Source organism: Ictalurus punctatus, chromosome 6 (genome assembly GCF_001660625.3).
Source record: "Ictalurus punctatus breed USDA103 chromosome 6, Coco_2.0, whole genome shotgun sequence".
Taxonomy (NCBI): Eukaryota; Metazoa; Chordata; class Actinopteri; order Siluriformes; family Ictaluridae; genus Ictalurus; species Ictalurus punctatus.
The window spans coordinates 10,653,822-10,670,858 of NC_030421.2; the positions used below are offsets into that span (position 1 = coordinate 10,653,822).

Genomic DNA, 17,037 nt, shown 5'->3' on the forward strand with positions numbered 1-17,037 from the left:
ACAATAACCCACAACTGGTTAGCCACAAATAGTCTTCTCAAGCTTGCTGATCGAGAGGAGGGACTTTTGTGGGTTTTTGTGGATTTGCACTCATAATTGTGGCGTCTCTGGGAATAGAGAAGGATTTTCAGAATGACTATAAGAATATTGTTTTCTATTTTTATTTATTTCTTTTATTTAACTTTAGAAGAAATTCTAAATTCCATGTTAAAATTGTTTATATAAATCTGTACATACTCTTTAAAATTGGTTTACAAGAATACAAGACTGAGGTCTAAGTGTACAGTTTAAGTAGAGAGCATTCTGAGGAATAAAAATAATATAATTCATATACAGGCTTGTGTAAAAATAAATGCTTAAATATCAATCAGTTATGGTTGCAACAATTCAAACATGGTCTAACATGATAATGTACCTGTATTGTGAGTTATAAGGATTTCAGATAGAAGCATCTATAGTATGCTTAACAGTGCTTATTAGATTTAAAAGTCAACACCATGAGAGCTGGAGTCTGGAGGAACAGGCATCATGTAGCGCACCTGCTTCCAGAAACGGGAGGTGGGGCAAGTTGCTCGGCCACTCCCCTCATCCCACCTTAGGGGTGGAGTCTTCTGGAGGAGATGCTGCAGCCCCAGGGGCAGATGGGAATACTCCTTCATATCTCCCAGTTGAATCAGAATCACTTTCAGTTCTTGCTCGACCAGCACTCGGTGCAGCCCCACATGCCAGTCATAACAGAGTGAGGTTTTGACCCCTTGATGTTGACCGACTCCTGGAGGCAGCACAGCTATGAGCCTGCGACTCAGCTGCATTCTCGTCTCAATCAGCTCAGTGCAGTCTGGTGGTGGAGAGAAACGTTAGCTGATGAACAAATTTTGAATATATTCCTTCCCTTGTCACTGAGTTCAATACTTAGTATTTGATGTCCTGGATTACTTTTGTTTATTTTATGTCAGTAGAATTATAAAGCCAATATGAATGTTTCATTCTTGGTTCAGTTCATTTATTTATAACAGTTGCATTAGTCAGGCACCAGGTGGTGATTTCTACTCGACAGAGGGTTTTTTTTTTCTTTATTAGAAAGCTTTGCCAGAAGGTGTGCATCTGGACCAATGACTGTATATACCAGGTGGAGTTCATGGCATTTTAACGCCGCCCATTCCCATGTTAGTGAATTGTGACTTAGCCAACCTTAAATTTTAAGTTACATCTCCACAATTTATTTTCAGGAATAATGTTTTGTCGTTTTCAAATTCAGATGACCTTCATATCTCCCCCTATAACTTCCTTACAATAAATGCATTTCATAGAAGTTATTAGATGATAAATAAAAGGCAATGGTTTACTTACATTAAAATGATGGATAATATCAGCTAGCTAGCAAATAGTAGCTCAGTCAGTTATGATCAATGACTACAGTGAGGGAAAAAAGTATTTGATCCCCTGCTGATTTTGTACGTTTGCCCACTGACAAAGAAATGATCAGTCTATAATTTTAATGGTAGATTTATTTGAACAGTGAGAGACAGAATAACAACAAGAAAATCCAGAAAAACGCATGTCAAAAATGTTATAAATTGATTTGCATTTTAATGAGGGAAATAAGTATTTGACCCCTCTGCAAAACATGACTTAGTACTTGGTGGCAAAACCCTTGTTGGCAATCACAGAGGTCAGAAAGACCTCTCAATCAGAAAGATTTCTGGCTCCCAGGTGTCTTTTAAACAGGTAATGAGCTGAGATTAGGAGCACACTCTTAAAGAGAGTGCTCCTAATCTCAGCTTGTTACCTGTGTAAAAGACCCCTGTCCACAGAAGCAATCAATCAATCAGATTCCAAACTCTCCACCATGGCCAAGACCAAAGAGCTCTCCAAGGATGTCAGGGACAAGATTGTAGACCTACACAAGTCTGGAATGTTCTACAAGACCATTGCCAAGCAGCTTGGTGAGAAGGTGACAACAGTTGGTGCAATTATTCGCAAATGGAAGAAACACAAAAGAACTGTCAATCTCCCTCGGCCTGGGGCTCCATGCAAGATCTCACCTCGTGGAGTTGCAATGATCATGAGAACAGTGAGGAATCAGCCCAGAACTATACGGGAGGATCTTGTCAATGATCTCAAGGCAGCTGGGACCATAGTCACCAAGAAAACAATTGGTAACACACTATGCCTTGAAGGACTGAAATCCTGCAGCGCCCGCAAGGTCCCCCTGCTCAAGAAAGCACATATACATGCCCGTCTGAAGTTTGCCAATGAACATCTGAATGATTCAGAGGACAACTGGGTGAAAGTGTTATGGTCAGATGAGACCAAAATGGAGCTCTTTGGCATCAACTCAACTGGCCGTGTTTGGAGGAGGAGGAATGCTGCCTATGACCCCAAGAACACCATCCCCACCGTCAAACATGGAGGTTTTGCTGCTAAGGGGACAGGACAACTTCATCGCATCAAAGGGACGATGGACAGGGCCATGTACCGTCAAATCTTGGGTGAGAACCTCCTTCCCTCAGCCAAGACATTGAAAATGGGTCGTGGATGGGTATTCCAGCATGGCAATGACCCAAAACACACGGCCAAGGAACAAAGGAGTGGCTCAAGAAGAAGCATATTCAGGTCCTGGAGTGACCTAGCCAGTCTCCAGACCTTAATCCCATAGAAAATCTGTGGAGGGAGCTGAAGGTTCGAGTTGCAAAACGTCAGCCTCGAAACCTTAATGACTTGGAGAAGATCTGCAAAGAGGAGTGGGACAAACTCCCTCCTGAGATGTGTGCAAACCTGGTGGCCAACTACAAGAAACGTCTGACCTCTGTGATTGCCAACAAGGGTTTTGCCACCAAGTACTAAGTCATGTTTTGCAGAGGGGTCAAATACTTATTTCCCTCATTAAAATGCAAATCAATTTATAACATTTTTGACATGCGTTTTTCTGGATTTTCTTGTTGTTATTCTGTCTCTCACTGTTCAAATAAATCTACCATTAAAATTATAGACCGATCATTTCTTTGTCAGTGGGCAAACGTAAAAAATCAGCAGGGGATCAAATACTTTTTTCCCTCACTGTATGCGTGGATATTGTGACAGGGGGTAAATAGTGAAGTCAAAATGTCTCTGAGGCCCTCCATTAGCTGACTGGAGTACAATTTTTAAGCCTACCCATTCCCATGTACAGTGATGCTTGAAAGTTTGTGAACCCTGTAGAATTTTCCCTATCTCTGCATAAATATGCCTTAAAACACCATCATATTTTCACATGTTCTAAAAGTAGATACAAATCTGATAAAAATATTACGCTTGGTCATTTATTTATTGAGAAAATTATCAAATATCACATATCTGTGAGTGGCAAAAGTATGTGAACCTTTGTTTTCAGGACAAGCCTATGAAATAATGGGAGAGTGTAGTCTGGTCAGACGAGAGCAAAATTAGATTCGACTCTCCCATCTTATATCATTCCCAGCCATCACTACGATACTGGATAAGGAATCTGAGACATTTTGGCTTTTTAAGCTGTCAGTTGGCTCTGACTAATGATATACATTCAAATGTCTGAAACCTAGAGTAGCAAACTCAATATATATACTCTACAAAATAACTTGTATATAGGCACATCCTCACTAATTATAACTATATCGCTTGGTATATACAATATATGAAGTCTCAATGCACGATGCTATGGATGACTATATATATAATTGAGGTATGGATAATATTGTTATACTGCACCTTCACCAGGTAGGTCGTCTCTGCAATGAATGTAGAGTTTAAAGCCACAGGCGTTCTCCAGTACAGCTGGCAAAACTTTGTTGACAAAATGAGCAACTTTCTTTCCGTTTTTTTCATCTATGTTATCCTTCTGGTAGATCACATATGCATCATATACTTTGCCATCTAAAGACAGAGAACATTTAAACCCTTCTATAAAACACAAAGGCTGGTACTGGTAAGATTTGTACACAAATCTGTTCTTGTCTGTGTACTGTTCTTCAGGGCCTAAATGTCACACATTAACACTTACATCACTGTGTCTTTAAATCACTGGGACAAATAATTCTGCACAGAGCTGCCTTTTTTAACTTCTCATACTGCAACTCAACCTATTTGATATTCAGTACAGTTTCACACATAATCTCACACATTGCTCACACATTATGGTTGGTCTAATTCAGCGCTTCACATGGGTTATTAAATTCAGTTCAGCTGTGCAAGGAGCTGAAACCAGCAGAAAACACTAAGGCCCAAAGTGTGTATCATGAAAATGTCAATTCTGTAAAATATAAAAATTCCTTAATAAATCAATAATACATTCCTTTTGAGTTCATTACTATTATATTTTCCAAAGTTCTTTACCATCTCTTTTGCTTTGCATTATTCTGAAGCTTCTGAAAAACAAGACCAGATCCACAGTGAACCACTTCACCATCCCAGCAGCCAGCAGAAGGAACAGGATTGTGCATGAAAACGTCACAACCACTGGGAGCAGTGATTCTGAAACATAAAGCAATGTGCTCTAGTAACAGCATATTTTAATTAGCCCCATACACAGCAAGCTGCAACACACTGTGTGTTCGGACACCTTTCTATCATCGCTAGTGTGAACACAGCAACAATAACCCCACAATATACTTATAGGAACTACTTGCTTATAAAGCTGCTAGATGTTTGACACAACATCAACAAAGTTTCCATCGATCTAATCACTCAGAAAAAAGCACTCAGCACAAACACTCAGGCCAGCAATGTTAGTGTGTCCTCTTGCTTTCTGTTAAATGGGAAGAGATAGTATGATCACAGAGAGGACCCATCCCACATAAATTAACCACAGTGCTGTATTTATTAATGAACTGTGCCATAACTAATGGCAATTACAATGTAACTATGAGTGGAGGAAAAAATACAGTATCTCACAAAAGTGAGTACACCCCTCACATTTTGGTAAATACTTGATTATATCTTTTCATATGACAACACTGAAAAATGACACTTTGCTACAATGTAAAGTAGTGAGTGTACAGCTTATGTAACAGTGTAAATTTGCTGTCCCCTCAAAATAACTCAAGACACAGCCATTAAAGTCTAAACCGCTGGCAACAAAAGTGAGTACACCCCTAAGTGAAAATGTCCAAATTGGGCCCAACATCTCAATATTTTGTGTGGCCACCATTATTTTCCAGCACTGCCTTAACCCTCTTGGGCATGGAGTTCACCAGAGCTTCACATGTTGCCACTGGAGTCCTCTTCCACTCCTCCATGACGACATCACGGAGCTGGTGGATGTTAGAGACCTTGTGCTCCTCCACCTTCCGATTGAAAATGCCCCACAGATGCTCAATAGGGTTTAGTCCATCACCTTCACCCTCAGCTTCTTTAGCAAGGCAGTGGTCATCTTGGAGGTGTGTTTGGGGTCGTTATCATGCTGGAATACTGCCCTGCGGCCAAGTCTCCAAAGGGAGGGGATCATGCTCTGCTTTAGTATGTCACAGTATATGTTAGCAATCATGGTTCCCTCAATGAACTGTAGCTCCAGATCATGACATGCAAATGCAGCCCCAGATCATGACATCCCACCACCATGCTTGACTGTAGGCAAGACACACTTGTCTTTGTACTCCTCACCTGGTTGCCGCCACACACGCTTGACACCATCTGAACCAAATACGTTTATCTTGGTCTCATCAGACCACAGGACCACAGTTCCAGTAATCCATGTCCTTAGTCTGCTTGTCTTCAGCAAACTGTTTGCGGGCTTCCTTGTGCATCATCTTTAGAAGAGGCTTCCTTCTGGGACGACAGCCATACAGACCAATTTGATGCAGTGTGCGGTGTACGGTCTGAGCACTGACAGGCTGACCCCCCACCCCTTCAACCTCTGCAGCAATGCTGGCAGCACTCATATGTCTATTTCCTGAAGACAACATCTGGATATGACGCTGAGCATGTGCACTCAACTTCTTTGGTCGACCATGGCGAGGCCTGTTCTGAGTGGAACCTGTCCTGTTAAACCGCTGTATGGTCTTGGCCACCGTGCTGCAGCTCAGTGTCAGGGTCTTGGCAATCTTCTTATAGCCTAGGTCATCTTTATGTACAGCAACAATACTTTTTTTCAGATCCTCAGAGATTTCTTTGCCATGAGGTGCCATGTTGAACTTCCAGTGACCAGTATGAGGGAGTGTGAGAGCAATGACACCAAATTTAACACACCTGCTCCCCATTCACACCTGAGACCTTGTAACACTTACAAGTCACATGACACCGGGGAGGGAAAATGGCTAATTGGGCCCAATTTGGACATTTTCACTTAGGGGTGTACTCACTTTTGTTGCCAGCTGTTTAGACATTAATGTCTATGTGTTGAGTTATTTTGAGGGGACAGCAAATTTACACTGTTACACAAGCTGTACACTCACTACTTTACATTGTAGCAAAGTGTCATTTCTTCAGTGTTGTCACATGAAAAGATATAATCAAATATTTACCAAAATGTGAGGGGTGTACTCACTGTTGTGAGATACTGTATGTAAGATGACTGACATTGTTTATAACAATATGAACTTTTGCATTAAATCTAGCTAACAAAAATAGGACAATTATTGAACACTAATACAAACTTCAGCATATAAATGGGGAGATAAAATGCAGGTAAGAAAAGTGATGGAGTAGCTGTGTTATCTTCATGGTTTATAATCAGCAGCCAAATAATGTGTTGTGTGATTATATTCAGTGCTTGAAGCAGCTGCTTTATTTATGGCTCAGGGCTGAGGTGTGTAAATTCTTCCGCATTTGGGGGCATTAACAACCAAAAGGTCGCCGCCATCCGATACACCTTCTGTCACGAATTGGTGCGGAGTATCAGATTCAGCCAAACTGCATGAGTCATGATTTGACAGTTATTTATTTATTTATTTATTTTTATAAAAACACTTATTAATATTATACTTATACATTTATTACCATTATAGTAACTGCTTGTTTTTTTTTTTAAGTTCCTTTCATGTCTTGTTTTCAACCTCCATGTACTTTCTTCTTTACATTGTCATGTGGGTTTTGGTTTGATTTTGTGTCTCCGGCCTCATCCCATCATTGGTGTAGGTCGCGATTGTGTCCGGGTGCTCTGTGTTTAGTTTTTAATGAGTTTACTTATTTAAGCCCTAAGGTTTTATTGTTTCAGTGCAAAGTCTTGTGCTTTCATGTTGTTAAACTCTGAGTCATGTTTCATTGTTACTGTGTTGTCTCATTGTTCTGGTTCTTCCGGGTTTCGACCCTCGCCTGTTTACTGTCATGTATAAATATGGAGAATCCTGCAAGTCCTGCCTCATCCTACTGAATATTACAATTTTGGGATGCCGTACCCTTTAATACTAGTGGGAACTTACCTCTGGCCATGAGGGTGATGCATACAAAGTCCCAGTTATATGTGCTTATGGCTACACAACAATATTTATATTGGAGGTCCGTCTCTGAAACCTGACTAATCGTCAGACTTGACAGTATTTCTCCATTTTTCATCCTGAAAAAAAACAATGTGGAATACATTCTCAATACAAATACATTCTCTTTCATCTAAATTTAAATACATTTTGCATGTGCAAATATACTACTGTCCTGCAACAATTCCTAACGCCTATTTGCTTTCTATTTTTATTTCTATATATTATACAACATAGGAGGCGCAAGGCGGTTTAATGGTTAGCACGTTCGCCTCACACCTCCAGGGTCCGAGGTTCAATTCCTGCCGTAGCCCTGTGTGTGCGGAGTTTGCACGTTCTCCCTGTGCTGCGGGGGTTTCCCCCGGGTACTCCGGTTTCCTCCCCCAGTCCAAACACATGCATGGTAGGCTGATTGGCGTGTCTGTAGTGTATGAATGAGTGTATGAATGTGTATGCGATTGTGCCCATCCTTTTGGCACCCTTTCCAGGGTGTACCTCGTGCCCGATGCTCCCTGGGATAGGCTCCAGGTTTCCCCGTGACCCTGAAAAGAATTTAGCGGTATAGAAGATGGATACAGTGTATGGACATATAAAGGTATATATATAGGTTCTAATCATCGGCTCCCAATCTTGAACACCTGATTCTAATTTCATGGATTTGAAGATGTGATAAATGTAGGGATGCACTTACTTTTTCCATGTGACTGGTCTGTTTTTTTTGTTTGTTTGTTTTTTTTGTTAATTTAAATTGTGAAAATTACTACAAAATGTCAATTGTATGTAAATTTATAGAGTGTATCAACTTTATTAATATTTTAGTTCCACAAGGTTCTGTTTTAGGCCCACTACTTTTTACTTTATATATATGCTACCTCTAGGTCAAATTATTCATAAGCATGGAATTAGCTTCCACTGTTGTTTGTTTCAGCAAAGCCAGATGACATACAGCATCTTAATAAAGTTGAGGATTGTGTAAAGGACATTAGACGTTGGATGCTTATTAACTTCCTCTTACTTAATTCTGAAAGACAGAAGTACTTCTACTAGGACCAAGAACATTAGTTCATGCTTTTGTCACCTCTAGACTAGTTTATTGTAATGCCTTACTGTCTGGATGTTCCATTAGGTGCATAAACAAGCTCCAGTTAGTCCAGAATGCAGCTGCAAGAGTCCTTACTAGAAGATATGACCACATCACCCCTATCTTATCCACACTACACTGGCTCCCAGTGAAATCTCACTTTGATTATAAAATACTACTATTGACCTATAAAGCACTAAATGGTTTTGTGCCACAGTACCTAAGCGAACTTTTGGTCTTCTATGATCTGCCACGCTTACTTAGAAAAAAAGGTGCAAGCTATTTGTTGGTACCTTGAATAGTGAAGGCTACAGCAGGGGGAAGAGCTTTCTCTTATAAAGCCCCACAGTTATGGAACAGTCTTCCAACTAGTGTTTGGGACTCAGACACAGTCTCAGTGTGTAAGTCTAGGCTGAAAACGTATTTGTTTACTCAAGCTTACCATGAGTAGCACAGTCTTACCTAACAATCTCTCCCACTCTTTACCTCCCTCTCTCCTTCTGTTGAGCCACACATGATTTTATAGAGATGCCAGTGATCCTCACCCTTTCTGCTCTCCGGTCCTGCCTGATCTGTTCAGATGTCCTACCTCTGGATGGCGCTCTCATCAACTCCAATTCCACATGGACATTCTCACTGTGGTTGCTGGGACTACGGTTGTTGCTATGGTCCTGGGACTGCAATTACCACATGCAGTTTTGCATTCTGGTCTCCTTTGAACAGTGGACTAGTTCAACAAACAGTCTTCATGTAGAAACCGTAATGAACTTTCTTTTACTTTCACACTATCCGTTGTTACCCAGATGAGGACGGGTTCCCTTCTGAGTCTGGTTCCACTCAAGGTTTCTTCCTCATATCATCTTAGGGAGTTTTCCTCGCCACCATCGGCACTGGCTTACTCAACTGAGATTAATCCACACACTTAAAATCTGTATCCTGTGTTTATATATTTCTGTAAAGCTGCTTTGAGACAATGACCGTTGTAAAAAGCTCTATACAAATAAAAATTGAATTGAATCGAATTTTAACTTTAATAAGGCATTGATAAATGAGGCTCATTATTAACTATACTTAAAACTTACTGAACTGAACTTTAGCCTCTCTATCAATATCTCTGTTTAAAACATAAAATTGCAAGTTACTTGCGGAGTTACTTCTTTTATGTGGGCTGTGCTTTAGCACTGCTCCACTTCACAAATGAATCTGATGGTTTAAACTATACATATGACATACAAAGATGAATAACATCAAACTGACATTACCTACAAAATCTGACCCAATAAATCATTATTTTAAGCTTACCATTGCGAATCAGGGAAAGGTAAGGAGACAGTTTTGAACACTGATTTGCTTATGTACTTGCTCAATAATTGATTTTTTTGTTAATTTTAACAAAAAAAGGTGGATAGTGAAGCTTTAAGGATAATAATTAGTACTTTTCCACTCCTGCCCAACACTGTTAGCCAAAGGACTAAGAATCTCAGTGGATTAATTGCAGAAACATTATATATTCTATAACTGATTGCCAAATAATGTTGTTTTACCTACTGTAACAGTACAGTGTGTGATTGTTTCTCTTCCAGTAAACACTTCTCCGTTCCCTTACATTGATACCAAAGAACACCCGACAGTTCAGCTTCACCTCCGCCCCTGAAAGAGTTTCACGTTGTAAGCTTATATAATTGATCTATATTGGGTTTACAGGAGAAGGAACTGATGCTGATTCTTACCAAGGTCCACAAACTCCACAGAATTGTTGATGGGATATTGAAAGGTTGGAGGAAAAGGCACTGTTTTTTCTGAAAACAGGTTCAAACTCTTTTAAATTAAACATTAAATAGCCCAACTCTAATGAGTTGATATATTGTGAAATTTAACAAGCACAATTGTGGTCACAGTCTCATAGCACTCTACCTTTTCTTTGAATCTGGTAGGATCCACTGGAGTTGTAAACTTGATTGTGATGTTCCCAGGTGCACATACAGGTGTATATTCCTTCAGCTTCTTCTGAAGGGAGGTAAACTTTAAGCTTGGCATCAGAATTGTTAGGGATCAGACGGAAATCCTTCAAAATACAATTAATATTTCAGAGCCATCTTTCCCCACTTTGATCATTTGTAACTCACAAACTGCACAAGATGCACAAACTGAAGGAGTGGTAAGGATGCTTCTTTATAAAAATAATAATTAAAAAAAAAAGTGTATCTGCATGTTAAAAAATTTTAAGAGCATACAAATTGCTTTTGGAGAGAACAAGTCAATTGCTACTTTAGTTTATGGATTGTTATGGCTTAAAATTCAAGTGGCCCTATGAGAAATATCAATAACTAGAGAAAAGCCTTTTGAGGCAAGTGATATAAGTTAAATAAAAAGAGTCTCCTTCTGAATCTACCTTGTACCAGGTAATGGTTTCTCCTTTGTTTTGATACACTGGACAATCAAGAGGCAGAATGTCTATCTGCTCTGAAAAGTTTCCATACAGTTGATCGGTGTGAAACGTCTCATAGACCACAATTTCAGTTTTAAACTCTTCACAATCAGTTGCAGTATACCATCTGTGAAACACATACCATGGACATAAAATACATTGTTATTGAGACTAGTGGCAGAATAATATGAAAATTGTACAGTCTGATAACACAATATCACAGTTTTCAGATTCATATGATTAATAGAGGGCGTGTCCAGTCCTCATAAAAGGATGGTGTGCACAGGTTTTGATTTCAATTCCTCCTGTTATTATTATACATTGCCGAAAAATTTGTACTCCTGCTTATTGGTATTCATCCAATTTTATGTGTTATTTGATAGAGTGTATCACCTTTATTAATAGCCACTGTTTCAAAGAGGATCAAATGATTGCTTGTCCAAATATGTCGAAAAAGGCAACAATTTCCATGGGGTGTACTTATTTTTTCACATGTCTCTGTGTGTGTGTGTACATATATCTTGAAATTGTTCCTGTTGCCAGATAGAAATCTAGTAATAGGCAACCTATAAAGACTTGCGCATATATATATATATATATATATATATATATATATATATATATATATATATATATATATATATATATATATATATATATATATATAATTAAAATGGGATCTTCCAAGACTTATTTTCTGATAACTTTCTGCTTTTCATCAACTTGTTGGTCTATTTGCACATTGCTTACCTAAATTACCCAAAAAAGTGTATTATTTATCAGTTTACCAGTATATCAACTATATTATTCATTTAATAATTTATCCCCAGCATGTTTAACTTCCTGCTGATAGTGCCACCAGTTAGATGCAGTGATGCAGCGGCACTTTAGTCCTTTAGTCTGTTTAGCGCTCTCACCTCCTCAACTGTACACTCTACTTAAGCAGATTAGTTTCCAAAGCTTTCATGCTAAAATAGCGAAACCTGAGCATTATCCTTTACATTTGAGACTATTAAAAGAAATTCTCCTATTAAACACGTCAGCATAGTAGACAATCATTCTCAGAAATAAGAAAAATACAATGGCAACCAAAAATTGGCACTGAATTCATAAAGCAGACCACAAATATAACTATAAGAATATGAACATTATATCCTTAAAAATCTCATGTTTGTTTAATCACGAGCTCATGAATAATGTTTGATCAATATATAGTATTTTCTATTTTTTCTTTTTTGCAGTACATTCTTGCTCTGCACCAGTTTACCAAACTATAAGCAAATTTTGCCTGTTTTGCGTGCTTAAAAATGTAATGTGGCCTGCTTTAAAAATCTCACCTCATATTTTAAATAACACCCTACAGTACAACTGGAAATCAAGTGTTTGTCATGATATTTCCCAGTACACCATGACGTAACTATTTAGAAATAGTAATTAAGAAGACCCTCAAATAGCTTTAGACATATGTATAGATGTGTTATGTCTGTGTGTGTAATAAGTAAGACTGTGTATAATAACCTTTGTGTGATGTAAAGGCCTGTGTCATTCAGACTTAAAGGCAGGAAGTATAAGACAGCGCCATGGTAATGGACCCGCTCATTTTCCTCCATCGTGATTGGCTGGATTCCGTCACTTCCATTTTTGAACCAAAATATCAGTGAATTGTTCATCTTGCTGCTGCAGTCGTGATTGGGGCAAGACTGACGCAGTGCCTCACCCTGTATCACTTTGATAGTGTCAACTTCCTGAAGGCTTACACAGTGGGCTGAAAAAACACAGGTTTACTTGCAAAAGTGTGTTATTGATCAGTTTCCCATTATCAACTATATTATTCATTTAATAATTTATCCCCAGCATGTTACTGGCTGGTATCATAAACAAAATCATTTTTCAAATATATATATTTATAATTTATTTTAATGTTTATTGTTCCACTAATTTTGACCCAAGATCTGAAATAAACATTACCCATCTTGTTTTGTAGTTTGAACTCCAGTCTATATGCATGGGTATGTAGTTTTATTCTGAAACCTTGTATTGACAGCATAAATATTTTCTAGTGTCTGGTGTGTTAATTGCTGGGTTCTTTGTTCTCTTGATTCTGTATTCTGCTATTCTTTAGACTTATTTAGTTATCTTGGTTGGACCTCATCATGCCTATTATCATTACAGATGTGTTTCAGAGTACTATGTTTGCCCTATATATGGATAAAAAAAAAGTCAGGGATCTTATCCATTGTCTTATCTTGTCCATTTTCACCTTACCTGAGTAATTCATGGATGCGGAGGCCATGACAAGTTCAGCAAAGAAGTAAATAAGCACCCTTAGCTCTGTCATCTGCAAAAACACACACATGCACTCAGTGAGATCTCGTCACCTCATCCCTCATTTCCTCAAGAGTGCACTAGTATTGTCATGTACAGTTGCAATCAAAATTATTCAACCCCCATTGCAAATCAGTTTACTCTCAAAATTTTACAGATTTTCAGCTGTTTGTAATGAACAAATCAAACAAAACAATTGAAATAGTTCAACACAATGAATGCTTCAAGTGGTTTCCCCAAATTCAACTGAAAATGCAACTTATAATGACTTCTCCTGTCTCAAAATTATTCAACCTCCTGAATAGAATCTCTCACAACAGCACAAATATTCAAAACAGGTGCTGTCTCAAGCTGATGTGACTAATCAAGGGCTTCATCAGCTACACCAGGTGTGCTTGAGCTGGAACACATGAAATACCTGAACTGGCTAGAGGCAGAAAATGTATTAAATACCTGGAAGGGCAGAAAAAGGAAGCTATCAACAGCTGCAATCAGATTTCTGAGAAGGCAGGTTGTGAAAAACCCTCGAGTGAATGCAAAAGACCTGCAAGACTTGGTGGCAACAGCACTGAGGTTTCAGTGAGTACAGTAAAACGTGTACTGTTTCCAGGCCAGAACTCTAAGACATACTCCACTACTGACCCAAAAGCCCAAGAAAATTCGGCTCAACATCATATAAATAAGCCATGGAAGTTTTGGGATTCTGTTCTGTGCCGTGATTAAACAAAACTGGAACTTTTTGGCATGATAGATCAGCTGTATGTCTGGAGGAAGAAGAATGAAGAAAGAACACACTGTCCACAGTCACATCTGGTGGTGGCTTGGTGATGCTCTGGGGCTGCTTTGCAACCTCTAGCACCTGAAACCTGCAGCATTTGGAAGGCAAGATGGATTTAGGAAGGCAAGAAGTATCTAGGAGAAAACATCATGCCATCTTTGAGGAAGCTGAAGCTTGGGTGTCATTGGACGTTCCAACAGGACAATGATACCAAGCATACCTCAAATTCTACCAAGGCTTGGTTGCAGAAGAAGCCCTGGAAGATTCTACAGGGCCATCACAGTCACCTGACTTGGACCCCATAGAAAATCTCTGGTGGGATTTGAAGAACGTGGTTGCAGCACCCAAACTCAAGAATATTACTGAACTGGAGGACACTGCTCATGAAGAATGGGTTAAGGTTCCGCAGGAGTGTTGCCAGAAGCTGGTGTATGGCTATGCATCTCGTTTGCAGCAGGTCATAACAGCAAAAAGGTGCTCTACTAAGTACTAAAGATGCTTGCCATGAAGGGGTTGAATTATTTTGAAACTGGAGAAGTCATTATAAGTTGCATTTTCAGTTGAATTCGGGGAAACCACTTGAAGCATTCGTTGTGTTGAACTATTTCAAATGCTTTTGTTTGATTTGTTCATTGCAAACATTGCAAACATTGCAAAAAGTCTGTACATTTTGACAATAAACTTGATTTGCAATGGGGGTTGAATACTTTTGATTGCAACTGTATTAGCTCTGAGTATTGTAGCACTGCTGTGCCAGACACATTCAGTCTCAGTGCTGAAAAAAACCTGCAGGTTTTCCCAAGACATTTATAATTAAAAATGTATGTGTACTAATGCTTTTAATTCCATCTAAATAGAAATGCACACTGTGTGGGACTCCAGTCTATTGCAGAGCATCACATGTACACCTAAGATCATTTTAGCACAGCCAGTCCACCTAATGCCATGTTTTTGCTTGGTGGGAGAAGACCAGAGAACAACTGCAGTGAATGCTTTTATTAAAAATAAAGACTGGCACATACAAATAAATCCAAATCACAATATTAACCACAGAACCCAAAGTCAAGCAGTAGGTCAGACAAAGTACAAACAGGTATTCAGAGGATGAGACCATCATCGTGAAACCAAACAAGGGTCAAAACCATGAATAACAAACATGAAACAAATGCTTGCTATGTCAGCTGGGGAACAGAGCTGAACAAGGTCATTGTGCTGTAAATGTGCTTTACCTGTCAGTGGTTTCAATGTTGTATGGCTGATTGGTGCATATTGAGTGGTTGCCTATTAAAATGGTGACTTTATCACAGTTAGCTTTCCGCATTGTGTTTCAACAGTGTGTTGAGAGTTTATTGCCTCTTATAACAACTCTCCAACAAATGCTTCTGGTCTCGTTTTCTACAACAGGATGTATTTTCGACATATTTTCAGTTTTCATCTATTGCTAAGATAAGGAAGTTATCTACCGATGGCACACAACAACATAATTTTTTTGTATGGTTGTCAACTATATAATAAACATCTTGATCATTCCACCATATTTACCTGAAGTTATTTAGAAGGCAATTACATTAAATATAAACACATTTATCTCCAACAAATGACAGAAGACGTACTTTGACTTACCACACTACTGTACTTCCTACAGTCATGTTTATAAAGCATTTACTTAAATTCTCTATAACTAATTATATCCTGTTTATACTGTATATGAAAGATTTCCAATTATTTTATTAAGTGTATTTATCATTACACCACATTTAACCTGTGCTTAACTATTACTTTTCAATGACTTCTATTTTAAAAGGTAAAATAAGTATCTAAATTTAGTCAGACATGTCATCTACTTATCATATTGCTTACACTATTTAAATAAAGTGCATATTTAAATGGTAATATTTACTTTTTAATTAATATGCTAATTAAAATATTCCTGAATGAATAAATTATTATTTCATCTGACTACTTTTGCATGGTGCAAATTACATTATTCCTATTATAAATAGAACTTGTATTTTTTTCTATTAGTTCTGTTTGTTTGCTCACCTTATTTGGTCAAGAATTTCTCTGTTCCAGTGAAGCCTTGCCACTTCTGAATACATTCTATATATATATATATATATATATATATATATATATATATATATATATACACACACACACACACACACACACACACACACACATCCATTCGATAATGCTGAGTTTCTTATTATCAGGGACTAAAACATGTTGAAACATTTTGATAACATCTTCACACAGGATCTCTGATATCCTCCACTTCCTGTGTAAGGGTACTTTTTTCTTTAAATGATTAGCTAGTTCCTATAAGAGTGTGTTTGGTCAGGAGAAAAAAACAGGTCATTACAAAAAACTCTCAAAATTTTTACAGAATTTTAACAAAGTGTAATATTGCTGGCTCTGAAAGCTTTAATGTTCTGTTGATCTTTGGATTTAGTGAAGCAGAGCTCTGTGTATGTGTGTGTGGTGCTCTGAATTTGCCACCACTTAAGATTTATATCAGGCAGAAGGAATTGTTTCATGGAGTTTTTTTTTTGTCAGTCTAAAGAAGGAGAAGATAACCATAATTAATTAATTCATTTAATATATTGAATTATTTAATGCATATTTATTTCAGTAGTCAGCAGTGTTAGCTAACAATCAATGTTTGCTCCCCTCAGGGACTCCTAACGCCTCCCTGAACACGTCACAGAATACGTTTTACTTCGCTCTAGTTCACTTTACATTTAGCTATGCCTCTCTGCATGTTCTGTATGGGTTTTTATTTTTATTATACTTGCATCATCACCTTGAAGGTGGAACTGATCTTTAACTGAAAAAGTACTTAATGATTGAAAGTTTCTTAGAGTGGGTTTATATTGTTTTATTGATTTTCTTATTACATGTTTAATATAATGATATAACTTTGAGGGTGATGTTCTTAGGGCTTTGGTACACCTACAGTATATAAGCCCTTGACAATCAACATAAACATTTAGAA

The 17,037-nt window shown here is 38.1% G+C and overlaps 1 protein-coding gene across 1 annotated transcript; it reads right to left on the reverse strand.

The window, feature by feature from the left end:
• Positions 1-66: 66 nt before the first annotated feature.
• il1rl1 (interleukin 1 receptor-like 1) lies at positions 67-16,138 on the reverse strand. Its single transcript, XM_053680871.1, has 11 exons — positions 16,083-16,138; positions 13,202-13,274; positions 12,455-12,701; positions 10,901-11,063; positions 10,423-10,573; positions 10,239-10,307; positions 10,057-10,158; positions 7,374-7,553; positions 4,351-4,488; positions 3,727-3,891; positions 67-838 (listed from the first exon to the last, which is right to left on the reverse strand). The coding sequence occupies exons 2-11, from the start codon at positions 13,272-13,274 to the stop codon at positions 483-485; spliced, it is 1,644 nt and encodes a 547-aa protein (XP_053536846.1). The 5' UTR covers positions 16,083-16,138; the 3' UTR covers positions 67-482.
• Between the last annotated feature and the right edge of the window lie 899 nt (positions 16,139-17,037).